The sequence below is a fragment of the Opisthocomus hoazin genome, chromosome 8, assembly GCF_030867145.1.
Source record: "Opisthocomus hoazin isolate bOpiHoa1 chromosome 8, bOpiHoa1.hap1, whole genome shotgun sequence".
In the NCBI taxonomy this organism is placed as follows: Eukaryota; Metazoa; Chordata; class Aves; order Opisthocomiformes; family Opisthocomidae; genus Opisthocomus; species Opisthocomus hoazin.
Window position 1 is genome coordinate 57781335 of NC_134421.1, and position 23610 is coordinate 57804944.

The 23610-nt window shown below is 40.7% G+C and overlaps 1 protein-coding gene across 1 annotated transcript; it reads left to right on the forward strand.

Annotated features, from left to right (window-relative positions):
• Positions 1-1835: 1835 nt before the first annotated feature.
• On the forward strand, positions 1836-22765 carry REDIC1 (regulator of DNA class I crossover intermediates 1). The gene is made up of 11 exons (XM_075427952.1): positions 1836-1938; positions 2691-2823; positions 9782-9848; positions 11588-11788; positions 15377-15483; positions 18055-18584; positions 18821-18893; positions 19574-19634; positions 20201-20267; positions 21495-21577; positions 22151-22765. The coding sequence occupies exons 1-11, from the start codon at positions 1836-1838 to the stop codon at positions 22763-22765; spliced, it is 2040 nt and encodes a 679-aa protein (XP_075284067.1).
• Positions 22766-23610: the final 845 nt, after the last annotated feature.

Consider the following 23610-nt stretch of genomic DNA (forward strand, 5'->3'; position numbering starts at 1 on the left):
TGAATGATTGTGCCCAATTGAAGTTTTACTGAATTACTTCTGTTACTATGTTTTGTTGGTATGTGCTGACACACGGGATTGCTTGAAGCCTCACAGTGACAACCACGTGGTCAGCTAGCCCAACACGCATACACACAGCTATTTTTCCGGGCTGTGCAAAAGAATGTTAGGCTCATTAAAGTACTTTATTCTGGCATTTGCAAAAGTAGGGCAGCTTATTTGTATTTTGAATCTGAAAGTGAAATAATAGAATCAAATTTATCCCTGGCATAGCAGAAGACATTTCAAACAGGAAGAGAAAGATAACAGTAAGAGAAGATAGTTATAACCATAGTAAGAGAAGTCTGTTCCTCCTCAGCAGCTGGGAAAAAATAGACAGTATAAGGAAGCTCCACCACTGAAGCTGGTACCCCTGAGGAAAACCAGGCTGACAGTATGGAGACAATATGTAAAATGAAAAACTTTACCTAAGGGAATGTGGGAACAACCAGCAGCTTGTTGCCCCCATCACTTTCCCAGTCTCCTGGAGGCCTATGAGTTCTCAAAATACCTGTTTTCTCAGGGATTTATTGGTCTACGCCACTTAATTTGTAATTATGTAATTTGCTTCAGTGGAGGAAAGAAAACAGGAAAGGATCCAAGACAGGATTGGCTTTAGTAATTTAGTACTAAATTACTACATACAGTGGTAATTTTGTAATTGCTATTACACAATTAATAGCAATTTAGTAATTTAGAGGTGATGGGAAGAAAATATCTGGGACACTGAAGGGAATGGATAGATTTTGGGGGTGTGGACTTCAAAGCAATATGAATTTTGAAGTGTTCATTTGTACACAGGCTGAGTTAACCTTACTGCTTAACTTATTCTTAACTGAAGAGCAGATACTTTCCATAGGTGATAACATCCTAGAAAGCTAAAGGTTGTGATATAATAAATCAGACTGGAAAATCATTACCAGCGAACATGCTGGGTATATTAGTTACATGTAACCTGCAATCACGAGAGGAATTACATTTCAGAAGTAAAGCCAATGCTATTTTGTGTTTTGGCATAGCCTGCAGTATTCAGTATCACTCTTGTGATTAAACTAAAGAAATCTTACTGGTTTTATTTATTCATCATTTTAGGATGATTATTAATAGTCTCCTACAAAATGGAGATTTTTGTTTCCTAAATTTTCCAGAATTATCTGCCTGATATAATCAAAGTGTCAGTCATGTCTTTTTGTTCCTTGCAACAAAAAGCCTTTCCAAATTCCAGTTTAGAGATTTTTCTTCTTTGCTTTTCTCTCTTTTTTTGGTCACAAGACTAATTTCTGTGTTGAGGAAGACAAATTTGGAGAACAATAAACTCTTTGTGTCATTACAGACGGCTGTGTGTGTGCAATCTTGCTGATTTATTTGCCTACTAGCTTATAAGCTGCCTAAAAAGTCCAAGTTTAAAAATTTTTAAGACTTTTTTTCTCACAGAACTTTGCTATGTGTTTTATTTTAAAGATACATTTTTAATGATCATGCACAAAATCTGAGGCATGAATGTTTAAGGACTATGCTTTTGGCATCAACAATGATTTATTTTTAATATGACCAAATTATAGTTGCAGTCTTTTTCAAGGAAATAAAATTAAGCTAAATAACAGTAGACAAGGTTTGAGAATTCAGAGAGGTTTAATCATGTGATTTTATTGTTAGAAATGGTTTACTAAGTCTTGCATGCTAATTTCAAAAGAATTATATATGCTATTAACATGTGATTGAAGCTTCTGTCAAGAACTTATTCTCTCTTTTAAAAAATTTAGGAATTCTTTGAAAAGAAGAAACTTAAATCAAAGATGAAGCTTCTGGAAGAATCATCTCCTAAAAGTTCAGCAGTCAGTTTAGATCTCCTCAATCTATATGTTGTTAACCAGATATCAACAAAAAAAGACAACACCGGTGAGCTTAGAGTGTTCTGACTTCACAGTTAACAGAATCAGTTATCCATAACTGTTACTGCTATTGTTTTAGTTGTTGTTCTTCCAACTTAATGTTCAAATAAGTGTTGTTTTATTTCTAAAATAAAAAATATAAGTAAATACAAAAATTAAGATTGAATAAAAAGTCAGGACATAAGAGGAATCCGATAATCTTGGCAACTGCCTACTTCACCTTTAAAGCCTTGTATACTTGTGCAACTTCCTCTTTCCATTCATTAATTTTACCCTACATCCATTTCTTTTTCCCTTTGCCATTAAACAAGTCCATTTGTATTCCACTTCTTTTTTCCTAACTTTTGCGGGGCATTTGGAACACTCCGTCAGTTGTACCCAGAGTATCTTTCTTAAAATCCATCATTAGGCTCCTAAAAAAACCATCTCTACAACTCGAGTCCTAACTCTTGTCCTCTGTGACATATTCATGAACCACATCATTGTGGAGAATTTGTTGTCCTATGCTCAGGAAAATTAGAAGGTGACTGGGGAGGGCAACACAGCCTGTGTACACACAACAGCTGGCTGTAAATAATTTTACACTAGAACGCCATTTAGAACAGAGCTCTTGCATTGCTAATAACGAAGAAGAAAAAAAATACGGCTTTAAATGGATTAAGAAACATAAAACAACAGCTTTTGTACTCTAGTGAAAATTCAGGAAGCTCAAATCTTTCTCCAAGTCCAGCGCTGACATTCCAATTCCTTTCATTGCAGAGAACAAGAGGAAGCCAGTCCACACTGATATCACTGAAGATGTAAAAATACCTGTTAGGAGGTACAACCTAGAGCTTCCCATGTCACCAGTACGTACACAACATACATCAAACTTAGATGACCTCCAGAACAGGTACTTGTATAAAATAGCTAAGCAGTAGTAGTTAAGCTATAATGAAGTTCTGGAAAAGGTATTTCATGATGATCTTATATTTGACATATTAAATAAACATAAATATACCATTCTAAGGTGAAGTTTCACAATTTCTCCTGGCATTCCAGTGATTTCAGTACTCTTACTACGAGAGAGTAAATAAATGTATTTGTTATAGACGCTCATGCTCAAATCAACTTGAGAAGCCAATTTTTCATTAATCAAAGTCAATTTATTAGCAAGCGATAAAAGAACAAGACAGCGCTGGGTGACCGGGGAGCCAGTGCTCCGCCAACAGTTCGCACCGATAGCGGATGCAACCCCCCTTTTTATAGAGTTCCTGTTTCCTGCGTACATGGCCCCTGGTATCTTCCGTGTTGTGTCTGCGCTTGCGCGACTAGTTGCTAGGTGGTCGTCGTCTGCCTCTCGGTGGTCATTGGGATGAAGGCCGAAGTCTTTCTCAGGCGTCCTGCTGTCTGCTCGTTCATCCCCCAAGCCATTGCTCATTTATCACCCAAGCCATTCCTTTGCTTATCAGCAGACAGGCCATTCCCTTACTTATCAGCAAATGGTTGTTCACTCCTCTGGATGTCTGCTGCTCCAGCTTAAGTTGCAAAAGAAACTCTAACACCCACATGCGATTTCATGAACAAAGTTAACCCATTCATCACAGGGCTTCTCCTCTTTCTCCATCAGCCGGTTTGAGAACAAATTTTATATGTATACATTTATTACAATTCCCCCCTTCTAGTTTTTACCATTTTGTTCCTCAAACCGAGCGACAGTCTTTCGGGCTAAAGAGAGAATTAGAGTCTCTCCTTTACTGGTTTCATCATCCTCTAGGTGTTCGTATTGCCTTTTTAACAGCATTAAATGGGCCGCTTCTAATCTACTTTTTACTAATCCAATCACTCTGTTCAAGATGCAAGGCCCAAAGGTTACAGTGAGCATCAACAACATTAAAGGTCCGGCAATGGTTGACAACAGTGTAGTTAACCAGGGAGAATGATTAAACCACGATTCATACTATCCTTGTTGAGCCTCCCTTTCCTTTTTGTGTTTTTCCAGACCTTCCCATAGTTTAGCCATAGTGTCTCGTACTACTCCTGTGTGATCAGCATAAAAGCAACATTCTTCTCCTAAAGCAGCACAGAGCCCCCCCTTGCTGTAGAAAAAGAATATCCATTCCCCTTCTATTTTGTAACACTACCTCTGATAGTGAAGTTAGAGACTTTTCTAATGCGGTAATTGACTTTTCTATTCGTTCCAAATCCTCGTCTACCGCTGCTCTCAGGGAGCTGAAACCTTGTTGTTGTTGGATAAGAGACATTATTCCCGTCCCTGCCCCCACTGCCCCAATACCCAACAATGTGGCTATTGTCATGGCAGTTATGGGCTCCCTTTTTATGATATGGGGTGTTCCTATATCCCAGTGCTCATAGACTACTTTCTCTGAATGATATAATATTCTTGGGACAATGATAACCTGGATGCAATATTCGCTAGAAGCATTAAACACCTTTAGGGATATACACAGAGTAAGGCCTGTTCTTGAACGTATTCACCGGGTCCCTTCTGAAGGAATGACCCACATTTTGCCAGTGTTTCCCATTGTGAGAAGGAAAGAGCTGCAAAGCCTTCATTTTGGTCCCCGTATGTTGCCTATGCAGGCTCCTGTTCCAGAGACGTGTTGCATGGTTATTCCCTGCTTCCTATCTCCCCAGGAACACTGGGGAGGAGCGTTTCTAGTGCTAAAATTATACGTACCATTTACCCCTATTGCCTCATAAAAAGGGGGTTTTATATCATAAGATAACCAGCACTTATCAGTTAATTTGGGGTTGGTTCTATTCAGGGTATCATATGTAGCTTGCATTACTTTCCAAAGAGGAGGGTCCTCCTTCCTACCGGTAGGGGGTATTATAACACTACTTATGTTATTTTTGGGTTTTTGTAACGTTTGCCAGATCCGGAGTCGACTTCGGTAAGGGTAATGTCCTTATTTTAGGTCTATTAATGATTTTATTGGGACCAGCCTCTTGGGGAGGGTCTTCTACTTTTTCCTTTTTTATGAAAATCCTTCCTCCCTTATCGGTTCCAGGTTCCCAATACCTTATTCCCCACATTCTTCCAATTATCCACCCTCTATCCATGGGCTGGGTAACATTTAAAAAGAGGTATTTACAGTTCCCACGTCCTTCCCACCCTCGCGGTGGGATGCACCCATATGGACCCCACTGGACCTTTAGGTATTTATCTATACCGTCCCCCGGTATCCAACTAGGGGCTATGGTCTCACAACCCCAATAACTACAGTAATATTGATTAGGGGAGTTGCAGTACCCCTTTCCAGGATTTGAACTAGGGCACATATAAAATCCCATGTATTCCCAGCATCGGGGCCTCGGGACCAGCTGACATAGAGTGGAAGTAAAGCTTGGTCCCCCTGATGTTATCTGGGTTGCGATAATTTTCTGATCTCCGAATCGACTTAAAGTCCATTTAAAAGGTTGGTGGTATTCATTTGCTGAGGCCATTAAGGGGCAGCATATCCAAAGTATTAATACCCATTTTGGGAGAATTGGTGGGTTGATGGTAACCATTTCAGAGTGGTGGTAGCTATTCTCAGGTATTTTAATTTGGGAGGTTTGGGTTCGAGTGTATTGTGCCATCCCGGACCTAGATTTAGGGGGCTTTCTCGCAATTGTATTGAACGTTTTAGTTCCCCACTATTTCCTTACGTCTCTGCCTCCTTTGCCTACTCCCTTGCTTGGAGCAGCAAGGTGTTTTATCTTCTCGGCAGCAGTTGTAGTCTTCAGGGGTCTTCCCTTCTCTCCTTTTGCGAGTGTCATATGCCTCCCAATTTTTATTCTTTATTTCCAGGGCTAAACACGCCAGGTGTTTTACTTGTTTTCAGCACACCACGTTAGTTATTTCCGGATTGGCCTCCCTATACTCCTTAGAGTGTAGACAACCAAGCTTTGGATTTATGCCTTTTGTGTATACTTCCCACCACTTTTTAGACTTCCAGACAATTTGTTTGGTTTTTACTGCGTATTTAAGGGTTACTTCTGTTAATTCTCTTTTAGCCAAATAACACTCTTCACAAATATTTGGGGTAAAATCTCTCTCTCTACAATGAACCCACCAATTGTCCTTACACACTTTACATTTAAAACAACAAAAGGGTAACATATACAACCAGGAATTGGGCAGAATGCAGTCCCATTCATTAAGTCCTTCGCGTGATGGCTTCACTCATCAATCTTTCTCCAGAAGGTGACCTTCAGGTTGTCAGGGTTCCCTATTGCCTCCCACGAGATTCTTGAACAGGTCCTTTTATTCTGGTAGTGTGAGTCCAACCTCGTTCGGCCGCTCGAACCGCACTATCTGTGGTAAGCAACACAAAAAAGGGTCCCTCCCAACGAGCGATCAGGGAGAATTCTTTCCAGGCTTTAATCAACACTTTGTCTCCTGGCTTGACCCTGTGTATTGCTATATCTAGGGGTGGTTTCTGTACTACTAATCCTTTCTTTACTAGTTCTCGCCTCTGCTTCATCAATTCAATGATATATTCTTGTAATACTCTTTCTTCAACTTTGGGGTGTTTGGCTGGTATTTCCAGGTCATAGGACATCCCATACAGCATTTCAAAAGGGGAGATTCCTGTATCTGTCCGGGGTTGTGTCCTCAGATTTAATAAGGCCATCGGAAGGCATCTTACCCAGCTCATCTTAGTTTTAATCATCAGTTTGGTCAATTGTTTCTTAATTTTCCCGTTCATTCATTCGATTTTACCAGAGCTTTGTGGATGCCAAGGGATATGATATTCCCACTTAGTTCCAAAAAGCTCCGGATCCCACTTAGTTCCAAAAAGCTCCGGATCTGCTAGGGTAAATTCCCCAGGTCCCTGTCAATCCTCCTTGACATGGGCCTGTATTCTTTTCCTCCTCCCTGTTACTAAACACTTTTCAAGCCTTGTCTAGTAAACTTTCCAAATTCCTGCTGCTCTCATTTTCTGCATTACTTGCTGACTGCCCAAAGAATAATGTTCTGGCACGTCAGATAAATGATCCCTCCAGGATCTTTCATTTTATCCAACTTAGTACATCTCTGCCCTATACTACACGCTGAGCAACATCCTTTCAACTTTCTTGTTCTTCTTTCTTATTTTATGCAAAATACAGCCCAAAGGTCTTTAACCAAACTTTTATACTTTAACCACCGAGACAACATAACATCAATTGCAACAAAGTATTATAATTCAGGGTTCCATTAGGGAGCTATTTTCTTTAATATCTAATTTATACTAAAGCCATCACTGATTACAATTCTTTATTAAGGTCTCTTTTTGTTCACACTCCTGCCTGGTGGTCCTCCTATATCTTTCCAGTGAACCAAAATACAGCCTAAAAGGCTCTTTTCCACTGTCTCTCCACTTTGTTTACTTCTCACTATTCATTTAATGGTTTGCTCTCCTGGTGTATCCTGCAGGGACTTTCCCTGTGTTCCATTTGACAAAAATAATGTACTTCTAACACTTTGAACACTGAGTGTGAACAAATAGGCAACATCAGTGACAAAGTGGACAGGAGCTAGTATGAGCTCCACATTGAGGGACCACAGTGCTACTCTGTCCTATGTCCCTTCCCATGTAATAACAAGAACTCTGTAGCTATACTTTTATTGTCCGAATTTCACTGATTTTTAATATTTCCTAAATTTCCTCAATCACTTAAGTCCGCCTGAGCAATCAGCCCTGTCCCAATCAGACTAATTTCCACATTATGCACACTGACAATCGTTTCTAAATAACACCCAAACGTTTTTCCCACAAAAAAACCACAAAAAAAACCACCTGAGTTACATGAAAAATCCCAATGTTCAGAACACCAAGGGTTAATACTTGATTCAAGTAACCCTGTCTCACAGTCTGCCACACACTTTCCTTAGTCTCCGGCTTGCTCTCCTCGCAGAGAATACAAAACTGCGGATCAAAACTCTACACTCAAGTTTGCAGCCAGGCTGCCTCTCACTCGCCCCATCACTCACCCAGCACTTTTTAACACACAATAACAACACAATAATACACGTACATTCTGGGGCCAGCCCGGCACTTCATACAAACATTAAGGCCCCATTTTTAGGTGTTATAATAGTGTTAGATGGTATGATCCTTCACACAACACACGACACCAAACTTTCACAGCCTATAACAATAATCATGGCAATACGAAATATAACTCCTGCTTCTGCTTCTTCTTCTCTTTTAAAAGGGAATAAATGAGTTCTAGTATCCGATCCTATCCACATACTTGCGTATTCCCTTTCCTCAGAACTGGTTGGTGGTCTCTTACTATTCACCCATATACTTAATTGCTGGCACACCCAGTCCTCAAATGACCCAAAAATGGGCCAAAGTACATGGGGGTTTGTGAGAGGCTTCCCTCCCCAGATCTCAATACAATAATGGATCATCTTTTCTTTAGACTTTTCCTTCTTCTTTGGCGAGCTAGCCCAATACTTCATCATCTTTTCTTTAGACTTATTTTTCTTCCTCTGCGAGCTATCCCAATACCTCATTATCAGCTCTAGAGGGCTTCCTGGGGGTATTCCTCCCCCTCCCCATGGGTCCAGAGGGCTTGCTTTTCCCCCCGTCCCATCTTCCGAGGTGCCTCCGTACACTCACACACGCGCTCCCCTCGTTCGTGGCCCACGCCCTCGCGGGCAATGGGAACCGCACTACAAGAGGGTCCGCACTCGCTTCGCCCGGTGGACGTCTCAGTCAATCGCACCTCGGGAAACCCACCCCGACCGAACGGAAACCTTTAACAGTACTCACGCGTCCGGGAGCCTTCGTTCGGGTCTTCGTGCACAAAAATTACGGGGTACTGCAGGTTCTTTTGCTCAATTATCGTAATTTGAAAGGTTCGTGGGTCCAGGATTTGGCCACGGCTCCCTCCAGAACAGGGCTATCCGTGGACAGGGCGCCCCCTGCCCTGCAGGGGTCCGCACCAAAGGGCCTGGATCCGAGTCACGGCACCAAATTGTTATAGACGCTCGTGCTCAAATCGAGAAGCCAATTTTTCATTAATCAAAGTCAATTTATTAACAAGCGATAAAAGAACAAGACAGCGCTGGGTGACCGGGGAGCCAGTGCTCCGCCAACAGTTCGCACCGATAGCGGATGCAACCCCCCTTTTTATAGAGTTCCTGTTTCCTGCGTACATGGCCCCTGGTATCTTCCGTGTTGTGTCTGCGCTTGCGCGACTAGTTGCTAGGTGGTCGTCGTCTGCCTCTCGGTGGTCGTTGGGATGAAGGCCGAAGTCTTTCTCAGGCGTCCTGCTGTCTGCTCGTTCATCCCCCAAGCCATTGCTCATTCATCACCCAAGCCATTCCTTTGCTTATCAGCAGATGGGCCATTCCCTTACTTATCAGCAAATGGTTGTTCACTCCTCTGGATGTCTGCTGCTCCAGCTTAAGTTGCAAAAGAAACTGGTAACACCCACATGCGATTTCATGAACAAAGTTAACCCGTTCATCACAGGGCTTCTCCTCTTTCTCCATCAGCCGGTTTGAGAACAAATTTTATATGTATACATTTATTACATATTCAAAATAAAAAACCTGTAAATAAAGCTGAGAGATTTTTTAAAAAATAATGTTTCTTTACTCATCTCATGTACGTACACTGTTTATCTCACAGAGCAGGCTGTTCAAACAGTATTTTCCACTTACACTGTTTTCCCAGCCAACTTCAGACACCTAAAGTGATTGGCTCACACACTGGCTGCTCATAACTGCTTAAGAATCAGGCCTTTTTAAGATGTGTGGAAAAATACTCTTAATTTTTTTTTTAAATGAATACTCAGAATGTTTTTAATCTCATAGATCTTCTATCTTGTACTTCATAGTCTGTTTTTATTCATTTTACAAGTTTACAAAAGCAAGTATTGGACAGCAGAAGGCAGCATCTCTTAGAGAAAGTAAAATACCAGCACAATGTAAGTTTATTGTTCTTACTGATGTGAAGCTAAGAATGTGTGGCAATGGTTGCATTTTTAAGTAATTTTTCAGAGTGACCAAATCTCATGTATACTGAAACATGTGAAGTCTTCCTCTTTAAGGGTATACTGATATGTTATTTGCCAGTCATATTTTATATTTTTTTCCTGCTATTTCTCATATATTTCTTGAAAGGGCTCACCTTCTTTTAGGCATTTTGCAAAATACTTCAGAGTATGTGTGCTCTAAACTAGCCACAAAGGACAGAGATTATTGGAAAGAGACTAAGACCAACAGCAAGTAAATGAAAAACAATATGCAGAAATCTGAAATGATGAAACGTGAGAAGCATAGACAGAAGTGACTCTTTAAGAGGAACTTCAGTACAAGTCTCAGTGGATACATCTGAGAAGTTCATAAATATATTGAGGTTACAGTGAAAAACATTCTCTAGATGGAATTTAGGCCTTTTTTTATGACCCATTCCACTGTTGGGTAAAAAGCCAACCAAGTTAGTAAATCTGTTAGAAGACACTTGGGTTAGGTTACTCAGACTTACTTGATAATGTAGCTCCACTGACTCCTGCTATTCATGTCATATGGGACTCTGAGGAAAAGATGCTTGCAAAAGATACTTGCATAGTATTGTTCTGTATATTCCTGGCCCATTCATGTTGCCAGAGCATGTTTTGCTAGAGTGAGAAAGACAGATGTTTTTCTAGTGTCAGAAGTTCCTTTCTGTAGAGTCAGGAAGAATTACTTAGTACAGGCGAAAAGTTCAGCTGTCTAATGTGTTTCAGCCAAGATCACCTTGAGCTGCCACTACTTTTTTGGGTATCACATTAAGTCAGCCGTCCTTTATGGCTCTTTTTCATCTGTTTCTTGAAGACAGAGAGGATGTACTTCAGATTTAGTGTGGCCAGAAATAACGGATCAAAATGATAGCTAAGTTTTTCCTCATCTTCCACTTGTATGGACAGATTTACATCAATTCATCAAAGCATGTGATATTGCGGTGTGCACACAGAGAAAGCTAATTTAATGTATGGATCAAAAAATAAAGTCTAAGGCCTGTATGTTGAAAAGAATTCTTTTTAAAATCTTCAGAAATTGAAGTATATCCAATTTAAGTAATTAAGATAGAGCCACTTTATTAAGCTGAAAGAGAGGCTATAAAATAAATAATTTTCAGCTTTCTGGAAATGTACAGTTTTGTGGTACAAATATTTTGTGCAATTAATGTACAAGGCTTTTGCAGTCTATTAGTAGTTTGTGCTGCTTTCACTGGATAAGATGGATTACTCATCCATTTCATGAGTTTTACCTTCAAATTTCTCCTTGTGTTCTGATCTACTTGAGATAGCGTTGTTGGTCTCACAACATGCTGGAGTTCTCTCCTCAATGGAGTAAAATATTTTTCATTTTACTACTTAAGAACCAAGTCAGCAGATAATTTACCTACATGTCTAAAGCTAAAAATGTATTTATACCCATCTCTCCTCAGATTAACATTTGTGTGCGTGCTTCAGCTTAAGTAGGTACATATGTGTTTCCCTGAAATAAGCCTACCTTAAGTTTTTCATGAAAAATCGTATCAGAATACATGAAAATTTTCTCTTGCATGTGGTATATATGTAGAGATGTAAAAGATATAGAAAGGTTTGGTTACTTTGAACTTTATGCTTACATCAAAACAGGTTTAGATGAATTAAATGTCTCTCTGCTATGTTTTGTCTAGTTATCACAAGTAACAGAATTCATGTATGCTGACTCTAGTATGGAACATGAAGACAACATAGGAAGAGCTTTTAGTGCCTGTCCATTATCTTCTTCTGTTTTTTGGTCCTCTAACTGTACACAATTTTCAGAAGAAAATTTCAACACAAACCTAATGGGCAACACTTGGGAACAGACCTATGAAGAGAAGCTGCAAAACCAGGTTTGATCAATGTTTTGTGATATTTTAAACTAAGTTTCATTTATTTGGGGTGTAGAATTAGTCTAATGGTAAACATAATTATGAATTATCAACGTTTCTTGTAGGCTAGTGGCAATGAATTTTCCATATATACCAATATGTTTCTTTTATTGTTATGAATTATGCTCAACTTGAGCTTTTTCTCACAGAGCGCTCAGTATCACCGGTATTTACGGAAGAGTGAATCGCATACCACTGGCTTTCTTTTGTTTCTGGCTTGTAAAGTTGGTTAAGGAAAGCTGAAATGTATTACAGTTATAAATACAGCTTTCTTAAATGTATGGTTAGTATAACTAGGTATCATATGATGCCAGGTGATCGCCATGACCTAATTTGCAATCATGGAGTGTCTCAGTGAGTAACATAGTTCTTACAGTATTCACAATGCTCCTAAAAGGATTGAGAAAACCCTGCTGTTTAACTCAAGTTCAGTTTAAGAAATGATTGAAAGTTATTTGTTCTGATGCATGTTACTGTTTTTTTCTTTTTGTTAACTTTAGGATTCTTAAAAGAATCATCCTTAGAAAAGTAATAGGAAAAATAAGGAGGGTCTCATAATATCGTTTATTTTTAGAAAATGTATTATTTGTTGAAAATAATAAAACAAATTCTACGTGTATCACCAGTGGTAGTTTAAACTCTGGAGGTAAGTAAGGAAGGAGTGCTTCAGGGCTTCAGAATGGGAGGTGTTGGGTTGTTCAGGGTATGGGTAGGCAGGAGCCCACAGGAAGCTGAACTGAAGGACAAAGGAGCCCACGAAAGTTGTCTTCAAAACACACGGACAATCCACCTCACTGTGCAAGAGAATGAGTAAGTCCTGGAGGCCAGTTTGGCTGGATCGGGGAACTCCTGACTGAGCTCAAGTGCAAAAAGGAGGTGTGGAAGGAGGGATGGGCCACCCAGGAAGAATACAGAAGCATCCCCTGAGCTTGGAGGGGTGGCATTAGGATGGCCAGAGCTGAAACTCACAAGGGGTGAGAAGGGCAGCAAGGAGGACTTCTACAGGTATGTCATCAGCAACAGGAAAACAAGGAAATTTATGTCCACTGCTAAACAGAGTTGATGAGCTAGTGACAAAGGACATGGAAATGTCTAAGGCACTTGAGACCTACTTTGCTTCAGACTTTTCTGACAAGGTCTGCTTTCTGGCACATCTTCAAGCTCAGTAGAGGGTTTGGGAGAGAGTGGTGCAAAACAGTAGTGAAGGATCAAGTTAGGAAATCCTGAGTAACCTGGACATAAAGAAATACGTGGGACTGGACAGGGTGTATCCAAGTATATTGAGGGAGTAGGATGACGCCACTGCAGGGCAGATGTCTATCATCTTGAAAAACTGTGGTGATCAGGAAAGCTTCTCAGTGATAAGAAATACACAAATGTTATGGCTATCTGCAGAAATGCAAGCATGATCTGGGGAAGTATCATCTGGCCTCTATCCCTGAAAGGACTATGGAACTAGACCTCCTGGAGGCAATTCCAAGGTACACGACGAGCAAGAAGGTGACTGGTAACAGCCAGCATAGATTTACCAAGGCCATAGCATGCCTGACGAACTTAATTGCCTTCTATGATGAAATGATTAGCTCTATCAATAAGGGAGAACAGCAGATATTATTTACCTTGACTTTCGGAAAGCTTTTGACAAAGTTTCCCATAGGATCCTAGTAGCCAAAGTGGGGAGGTATGAACCAGATGAGTGGATAATAAGATGGGTAAAACACTGGCTGTTACCATCATGCTCAAAGTAGTTGTCTGTAGGCTAAAGTATAATTGGCAATGGGTCAGTAATGGCAGGGATCCCCAGAAATTGATAGCGAGTCCAGTACATCTTCATTAGAGAGCTGGACAATGAGACAGAATGCAGTCTCAGCACCTCAGCAGGTTCATGCATGACACCAGATTGGCAGAGTGACCGTTACAGTAGCAGGGCTGCTGTTCAGAATCACAGAATCACAGAATGGTAGGGGTTGGAAGGGACCTCTGTGGGTCATCTAGTCCAACCCTCCTGCCGAAGCAGGGTCACCTACAGCAGGCTGCACAGGACCTTGTCCAGGCGGGTCTTGAATATCTCCAGAGAAGGAGACTCCACAACCTCCCCGGGCAGCCTGTTCCAGGGCTCCGTCACCCTCAGAGGGAAGTTCTTCCTTATGTTCAGATGGAACTTCCTGTGCTTCAGTTTGTGCCCATTGCCCCTTGTCCTGTCGCTGGGCACTACTGAAAAGAGCTTGGCCCCATCCTCCTGACACCCACCCTTCAGATATTTATAAGCATATATTAGGTCCCCTCTCAGCCTTCTCTTCTTCAGGCTGAACAAGCCCAGCTCCCTCAGCCTTTCCTCGTAGGAGAGATGCTCCAGTCCCCTCACCATCCTCATAGCCCTCCACTGGACTCTCTCCAGTAGCTCCTCATCTTTCTTGAACTGGGGAGCCCAGAACTGGACAGAGTACTCCAGATGAGGCCAAATGAGATTCAGAGGGAGCATGACAAGCCAAAGGGCAGCAAGAACTTCATAGGGTTTGACACAGAGAAATACAAAACCCCACACCTCAGGAGAAATAATCCCACACATCAGTGCAGGTGGGACTGACTGAGTGGGCAGCAGTTTTGCAGAGAAGGACCAAAGGTTGCTGGTGGACAACAAGCTGTACATGAGTCAGCAGTGCACCCTTGCAGCAGTGAAGGCTGATTACATAGAGGACTGTATTAGGAGAAGCGTATGCAGCAGTGAAAGACAAGTGATATTTTCCTCTGAGCAGCATATGTGAGAACACATTGGAAATACTGTGTCCAGTTTTGGGACCCCCAGCACAAGAGACAGAGCAACAAACTGTAGCAAAACCAATGAAGTGCCACAAAAATTGTTAGGGGGTTGGAGCACATGATGAATGTGGAGACATGGAGTGAAGAGGGCTTTCATAGCCTGGCAAAGAGAAGGCTATGGGGATGTGGGGTGAATCAACTTCTGTCTTCCCCGGCCTAACCAGAGTTACAGATGGGACAGAGCCAGAGGTACACAGTGAAATGGCAAGAAGTAAAAGTACCAAGTTTCAACAGCGGAAATTCTGTTTGTATAGGAAAAAAATACTGCCACGGAAGCAGCTAAGCACCAGAAGAGGCCATCCAAACAGGCTGTGGAACCTCTGTCCGGAACAATCCTGAACAATCTGGGCTGGCCTTGAAGTTGGCCCTGCTTTGAGCAGGTTGGACTAGATACCTCCTTGAGGTGCCTTCCAGACAACAGCTTTCTATGATTACGTGATCTTCAGTGGAACTGCAGCTTGTTAGAGTCTATCAGTCAAGCTTGTTGATGCTATGGGAGGATGGGGTGCTCAAAGGACATTTTGCGTATTAACAGTGATACACAAATATGGAAAAGTATAACTTATGCAGAACTCAGGCTGTAAGGAGGTTTGGTCTTCTCCCATAAAGCTAAAAAGAAGTAAAAATAGTGGGAAAACATGTATATTGTTTTTAAACCCAACTTTAACATTTTAAACACTGTAACTATTATATATATTCAGAGTTTGACAGCTTCTACTGTTTTCTCAGCCAGGAAAGAGTTCTGATCAGGACCCTTGGATTACAAAACTTCCAAGCCAGTGTATTTTCAGGAAGTCTGATACAGTGCCTCAGGAACTGTTTAAGCCATTGCGTAGGTAGGCAGTGATTTTACATTTTACATTTTACAGAGGGAAAGAACAGTCAAGTTTGAGTCAGAAAAATACTAAGATAATCTGAAGCTTATTGCTACTTGTTTTTTCGCTAATTTTTGGTGCTTTTCAAATACAAATTGCAATTGGATGGAAAGACTGAACATACCAAGCTATTTATATTTTCTGAAAGGCAGTAAAATGTGAATTTTAGGTTGTAACCATGATGTATTTTTTGTAACATCACAAACATAATGGTGTTACTGAATTCACCCCGAGTGAGAAGCACAGATTTACTAAGCGGCCACAGTAAGGGTAGCTACCCCAGCTCTCATTAGTTCTGGTCACTGTTGCAAGTGCTTTTCTGATGACCTTGATGCTGTAGCAATCCCATTTGGGATTCCAGCAACACAGCATTTTGCTTCTTTCTCTTTCGTATGTGATCCTACTATAGCTTCTTTTTTTGTTGTTTTTAGAGTTGGTACAGTAATACTTTTATGAGAATATACACTTTGTTTTTAAAAGAATGGATAGAAATCTAGAATATATTTCTTTTTGTGTGTGCTGATTAAAAGTCTTTTTAACCACAGATGGTTTAGGGCCAGACTCATTTATACTGAACATTTTATTTCAGTTTCTTTCTAGGGGCTCTTGCCTTGCATCTAGCGGTCTTACAGGGCTCGTCTTTACTCTGTTTGTTCTGTAAGTCTGCTGTCTGGGTGCAAGTTCCTGTCAGTCTCCAGCTTTGGCTGGATAGAGACATAAAAAGGCCATGTATTATTTTGCTGTTCCTGAAGTACCTACACCTTGTTTGCCTGGGGAGTCAAGTGGCTGATGAGCTCCCTGACCACGTCATAACTAGATGAACACATCAGCTTCCAGTCTTAGCCACCGTAACTTTCTCTTTCTCTCCTCCCCTGGCATCTCCTGGCTTTCTCCAGTAAAACCTAAAATGAGGATAACATTCACCTTGCTGTATATCTTGGTGAATTCCCAATGAATACCTTTGCATTAAAGCCCTACATAACCTTATCTTGCCCACATCTCCCCTTTCATTTCTCCACAAGCCCTCAGGCCTGCACTCTTCTGCTTATGGCACATCCCTTAGTCCTCTGCCCATGCATGGCTCACTGACAACATCTCCTTTCCATCTGTTCTTCAGATCTATTTCTTTGTATCATCCTTGTTTTGCTTGCATCCATTGTAGCCATAAATTCTTATACCTCAAGAGCTGGCAGTCCTCCTAGGAAGGGAGTTTCTTTCACTGTATGTGAAAAGTAAGGTATAAACTTACACAATTGTTTAATGTAATTGTAACATACTGATGATGTAATCAATGTGCATACATCTGAGAGCTGTGGCACCTCAAGATCATTAAACGTTAACTAAAAATTTTAGATGTCTTATTTCCTCACCTACTATTAACTTTTACTTGGCATTACAAAATGTTTAGTTGGAGTGAAGAAGGAGCCTCTGAATTGCTTCACAATATGTTTTTACCTTCTTTACGCAGATTTATCCAAGTTTCCCCTGAAACAATCTTTAGTGTATTTAGCCTTTAAAAACTGTTCTGGGGAGGTTTCTGTAAGTAGAGGACAATACTTTCTTCTTTAAGTTCTCTAGGACTTTTATCTTCCAAGTATTTGCTGGTTGAAACATTACAGAATTTTTCTCCAGTAAGAGTTTTCTGTACTACATTTCAGTTTCAAGTTCCATTGATAACAATGCTTAGATTTTTTTAAAGAAAGGGCATTTTTTGAACGTCCGCCTTTGCCAATTCTCCATGCTTCAGAAGCTACTCAACATTTTGCTCAGATTTTCTGAAAGGTCAGTCAGCAAATCAAGCCTAGAAAACTGCAGTAAAAATGTTAGATTAAGAGCCCAGTAAGTGAAAGCATGATAGTTTTCATGCTGATGATGCTAGCCTGATAGCATCTTCAAAATCACCACTATCAGAAGTGGGACTGGGGAGTATGGGCAAAACAAAATGTCTGAGTGGCCTCCTGGCAGTGGAATAGAAAAGGTCTGTGCTGAATAAGGATTACTGACTTGAAGCAGAAGTGGAAGTCACTTGCTAAAAAGACCAGGAATTAAGCAGTACACAGAGCTTATTACGGGCTTTCAGTACAGGAAAGAGCTGTAGTCTTGAAGAACAAACTATTTTTGTCAACGGAAGAAGCTGTCGTCCTCTTTTTCTCCCCCCCCCCCCCCCCCCCAAGTGGCCTTCGTTGGTCGGCTGGTGGAGCAGCAGTGACATACTGTGGCTGATTTTAGAAATCACAGTTGCCTACTCAGGAGGACGTGCTTCATGTCTTGGTATGTTTGGCGACGTCATGAAACAGAACCCCTTTTAAATCAACCTTACTATAAAGTGAAATAAAATACAGGACAGTTTTTCAGTTGAAATAATGTACATTTGGGACAAAAGCATATGTGATGAGCAGTAAAGTCTTTGAGATTTTTATCATCAAGTTATCACGATTTGTTTTGTTAGCAGTTAGTATTTTTCTTATTTATGTACTGAGAAAACTGTTTTTTCTTTTCTACTCCCCCCTCCACCTCACCGCCAACCCCCAGGCTAGACTGTATGAATTCCACCAGGAAAAATCCTGTGATAATGACCAGTAATGAATCAGAAAACAGTGAAGGAATAAAAGAACTATTGTTTGACGTTGTGGAAGAAACTGCAGAACTTAAATCTCCCCAAGATGGACGCAATTGTTCCTTTCTGGCACTGTTTGAAGATGAGAGACAGCCAATCCATAATACTCCTTCCACAAAGCATTTTAATCCTTTTATTAACCAAAGCAGTACTGCCATTTTTTTCATTGATCCTGATGATAGATATCAAATGACCAACAGAAATTATCCTTATGATACTATAGAGGCTTATCCTACAATCACTGCAAAAAATTCAGTGGACAGACACCTTAAAGGTGTTTTCACAGCTCCAGAACAGGTTTTACTTAAAAGTAACAATGCCTCAAGTGCAAGCTACAAGAAAACCAGTGGCCCTCATAAAACCCACCTGCAGGACTGTCATGAGGAACAGCACTACTTCATACCCTCTGAAAAGAAAGAAAAACCTGTAAACCTTGAAAAAAATGGTGCGTGTCAGTATTTTAAATACATATATTCTGGTTGTTATTCTCCTTTTAAGGATGTAAGTTTTTATAACCAGAGATGTGTCTGCCCTGACCGAAAACATCATGAATCTTCAGAATGCAGTAATTTAGTTTCAAATCCAGTTATTTAATGATTTTTAAAAGTTGACAGAATCTTTATTTTCAAATTGCATTTATGCTATTGCATTTTAAAATCAAGGTTTACTTCTTTATTTTAGAGATATTTGCTAATCACCATGATCATCGGATTAACTTAAAAGATGATGTGCAGAACTATTCAAGAAAAAAAAGGTGAGTGCCATAGAAATTATCAATGTATTAACTAGTGATAACTGCAGAGACCTTGCTGAGCTGGAGAAATCCTGCTAAGATGACATGAAGGCAAAGTTCTAAACAGTATTAGTGAGGACGCATGTTTTCCCCATGAAAATAATAGTCAGTAAACTTATGTGCCGGCAGCCCTTTATACCATTATTCATCTGCCTATAATAACTACAGAGAATGACTGCTTCATGGGACAATTCTGAGTCCCTGAAGTTGAGCTGTTGCTCTGACTTGACCTCTGAAAAACCCTGTCTCCTTGCACTGGCTACAGAGGAAGCTAGTGTCTTCCCTGGACTAAAGCTAGCATATGTGAGTGCCCCATGTTCTACAAAAGACGGTTTTATCAAAGACTTTGATGCATAACACCTTCCATTTTACAAAGCAGCACTATCTTCTGGCATCTCTCGTATTACATTTTGCATTTCAATAGAAGTGAAGTTTGTGAAAAACAGATTTGTTTTGGTGTTAAGTCTCAGGTTCAGAAATAAGTTCAATGATCTCAGTAGTGGGAAGCATTTTGTGGTTACTGAAGACAAAATAAAAATTGAAGACAAAAAAGTCAACAGTAATTACTTTAATTCAGAAAGAAAATAGAAGTACAGGAGGGGAAATCACTTACAAGAGAACTCTGTGTTTGCATCCCTCAGTGACGATGAGTCTGTGAAAGAATCAGCCTGGAGACAGAACGAGCTCTTTGGCTTTGAAGAGGTAACTTCTTAAGAAGACATACTTTTTGTCAAACCTACTGTTTGCACCATTCATTTGAGGTGGAGAAGGAATGTCCACAACAGTTAGAAACTGTATTTAGCTTCTGCGAATTAACTTTTGTGGAAGCTTCTTTTCCTTCATTGTTTATTTAGGGCAGCTGGAAAAAACAGCTTCTAGTTAAGTGGTTCAGATAGATGGTGCTTTCAGGTCCATAATTTTCATGGTTCAATTCACATCTAAGCTGATGCCTGAAATACAGTGTGTAAGTTACCCATTAACCCTTAGGATCAGATTCTGCAGGGAGTGCCCAGGAACTATATGCAGGACACTTCAGTATTATAAAGGAACTTTATATCAGTATACATATAAAGAATCTTGTAGATATTTTGCCCATAGAAGTCACCCAGGTAGATACAGTATTGCTTAGGGGTTTTGTACCTCTTAAAATCATTTGTGGTATGGTGCAGTGACTCTTTTATGTAATACAGAAACTGAATTTTCCACGCTGAATCTGAGGTGCTGATCCAGCTGAACCCTCACTATTAACACTTACTTATTTTTAAAAGTTCACAACAGCACAAGAGAAAGAATATAAGTCTGGCGTGAGTTCAAATCTTCACAAGATGGAGAAGGGTTAGTACCATTTATACATTATTAAGTAAAAAAATCAGATTTTTCTTTACATGTGAAAGTGAAACAGTTACTTTTAAATCCAGGGAGAAGGGTTTTGATCTTTTTAGGATGTTACATTTGATGAGGGCTTGTATTTTTGATTCACAGTGCTGTATAAAGGTGACTGGCATTAGCAGGTAACTGAGAACTATCTGTATTTTCTTTTGCTTGAAGAGATAAATTCAGGTTAACTTCTCTCTGGTGAGTATTACACACATATTTTTCACTGTCCCATTTCCTCCATAGTTGTCCCCAAAGCTGAACAGCCAGCTCTGAAAGTAGGGGTAACTGCTAAAAAAAAACAAACAACAAAATTCCATGAGAGAGGTCAAGAGTATTAAGCTGAACACCACAACTCAAGTTTACGAACTTCACCATGTAGTAAAATGCCAAGTAAATGCCAGTCATTTTCTTTCTTTTTATTCCTGCAGACCTCTGTTGGTTTGAAAAAATCATGGACATGTTTCCTCTGTTAATTAATATCTTCATTAGATGTGTGCCATTTTACTGGTCTTGTCTTTACTAGTCTTTATTCTCTTCCACTAAACTATATGCTGTCATTCCACATGTGGACAGAGTGAGGGGAGTCAGCAGGGAGATCCCACGTCCTGTTTGCTCCCTCAGTAGCTGTAGGCATCAGCTGTGCTGGCTCCACTTCAGAGAAGAAGATCCCCTAACGGCCTCCAAGAGAAAAACATCGCCATAAGCCCATGTAACTTGTATGGCAGCCAAAGCGTGCAGGGAGTTTGCTGCATTCTCTCCCTGCCCTTGCTTGGCAGAGTCCTTCCTCCTTTTCCTAGAATCATAGAATGGTTTGGCTTGGAAGGGACCTTTAAAGGTCATGAGCAGGGGCATCTTTAACTAGAACAAGGTGCTCAAAGCCCTGTCCAACCTGACCTTGCTTTTGGGTAGCACAGTTCTGCTGCCAGTGCAGGCTGGCAATTAAAGCATAGCTGAAGCTTCAGGGCGTCGGTCTCATGCTTTGTGTTAAGATGTGTTGTCCTGAGAGGAGAAGAACTGGCTACTGCCAAGACCTAGATTGACCTTGCTAACACTTTATTCATTAAACAGTATCTTAAAACTTCATCAGAAGTAGTAATGTTTAATTCTGCATGCTGTACTTGAGAGTTGGATGTTTGGGGAATTTTTGGAGAGTAACCTTTCTTTCCTTTTCATCTCGTTTTTCAGATGTGGAGTCATCACTCAGCAGCCAGTCTCCCAGTTACTCTCCAAGGCAGACAGAGAGCTGTATCAGCTCTAGCCCTGACATGGTGAGGACTGCCCCTTTATGGGTTTGCATGATATCTCTATGCCTGAGTGCATCTAAGGGTGGGTGTAGCTGGAATCTTATTTGTGGCTTTATTTTGTACAAGGCAACTTCATGTATGAGGAAGACAAGCAATGATAAGCTGTAAATTTTCCTAAGTAGTTTAACAGGCATGTGGTCTGGTCTCCTGGTAATACCAGGCCATGTGGAATGACAGTAATATGACTGTGGGAAGATGGTAAGCAAGCTTCTGCTCTCTTCTTTGATGTGTAGCTGCCTTACATTACATGCCTGTAAGGCAGGAGGATTTGACACACGGTGTGTTTTCAGCCATTCTTGAGCGCAAAAATGTCACAATATAAATTCTGTCTGAGAGTGAAGGTCCACCTTAACCACCTTCTCTTCAACAAAGGCCAGGAGTACACCCCTGGAGAAAGACTGAAAAAACCCCAAACAACCAAAACCAGACGGTTCTGGCCTTTCTGTTTATTTCATTAACTTAGTTATTAGTTAGTCATTAACTTAGTCCTTAGTTACTGAGCTATTTAAACAGTTGCATTTACACAAATCTGTTCAGTCTGAAGAGGAAGACACAGCTAAAAAGAAGAAATACCCGAATGAACGGTCCCTGAAGACAGGTGATGCCAGCCTCATCTCAGCCTCAGCCAGCACAGAGTCCCCCAAGACCTCTCACACCAGAGCCGTGCCTCTCCGGCCCAGAAGTATTTTGCCTAGAGAGGAAGCAACCCACCTGCAGGAGAAAGACTCTCTTTTACATGCCACAGAGGAGGAAAATAAAAACCACCCTGCCCCACCTGAGTGCAGCTCATTACACCAAGCCCTTAACAGACAGCATGTGGCTCGCAGCACGAGGTGCGATGTTTGGTCGCAGACTGAGAGCTCTGTTATGGAAGTAGAGAAGGTGGATGTGTCCACCCAGTGTGGCACCCTGCAGGTGTGCAGCTGCGGGAGCTCCCTCCCTGCTGCCCGCAGCCCAGGGGGGGTTCCTGCTCCCAGCACTGCTGGAGGGCACAAAATGGCAGCCCCTGAGGTGCTGCGGCCTGCGGGCACCAGCAGCGCGATGGGAGCAGTGCCGTTTTCTCCTGAGGCCGAGTACCTGAGTTTGGCTGGCAGAAGGACTCTAGAGGTGCTGAGCTACATTGATATAATGAAGGAGAGAGAGAAGCAGTGACCAGCTAGAACGGCACGTAAGGAATGCAGAAGTTTTATCCTTTTCTGACTGTGTTTCATTTCATTGGCATATTTTGATTCTTCTAGCCTTGTTAGACAAAATATTTTTTTGCTATTTGTTTGCTTTAAATTATTACTAACTATGGATCTCAGTCTATCTACTGCTGTCTCTAACTACGGATTTCTATAGATCTCCAACTGTTAACACAGGATTTTACAATAGCTTAGTAAATATAAACCTTAGGAACTAGATTGGCTTTCCCACCATATGTCCGTAGGATTCTGTAGTTTGGGATTGACTTTGCTTCTCTTGAAGGTAGTGGAAAGTTTCTGTTTCACTTCAAAACATATTTGAAGTGGCTTTTAGTTTAGGACTATTGTCTAATTCTTATCTGTTTTAACAGGCAAATGAGCCTTTGTACTAAATAGAAAAATGGGAAATAACAAAAAGAGCACATCTGCACACATAGAAAAAACGTAATTTAAAAATAACTACTTTATTATTTTTTTACCAGAAAAAAACAAACCCAAATGCTTAATCTTCCTTCTATGGCAGATCTATTGTTTCATTGTCTGGTTGTTAATACTGACAGATCTTTTACGTGTTTCTGTATTTTGCCTGCAGATTGAAAATGCGAAGTGCTTGCTTCTTCATTTCAGTGTTTGTATGAAGCTACAAATCACAACAAATAAAAGTTTCTGATAATATTGTTTCTAGGTTATATTTTTTTCCTTCTAAAAAAGTTCCTAGTAAAGGTGGCAGGGAGACGCCCTCTGACATCTGCTTCTTATATATCCACACACCTTTACTTACCTATCTTTATATCTATATATCGTGTGTGTGTG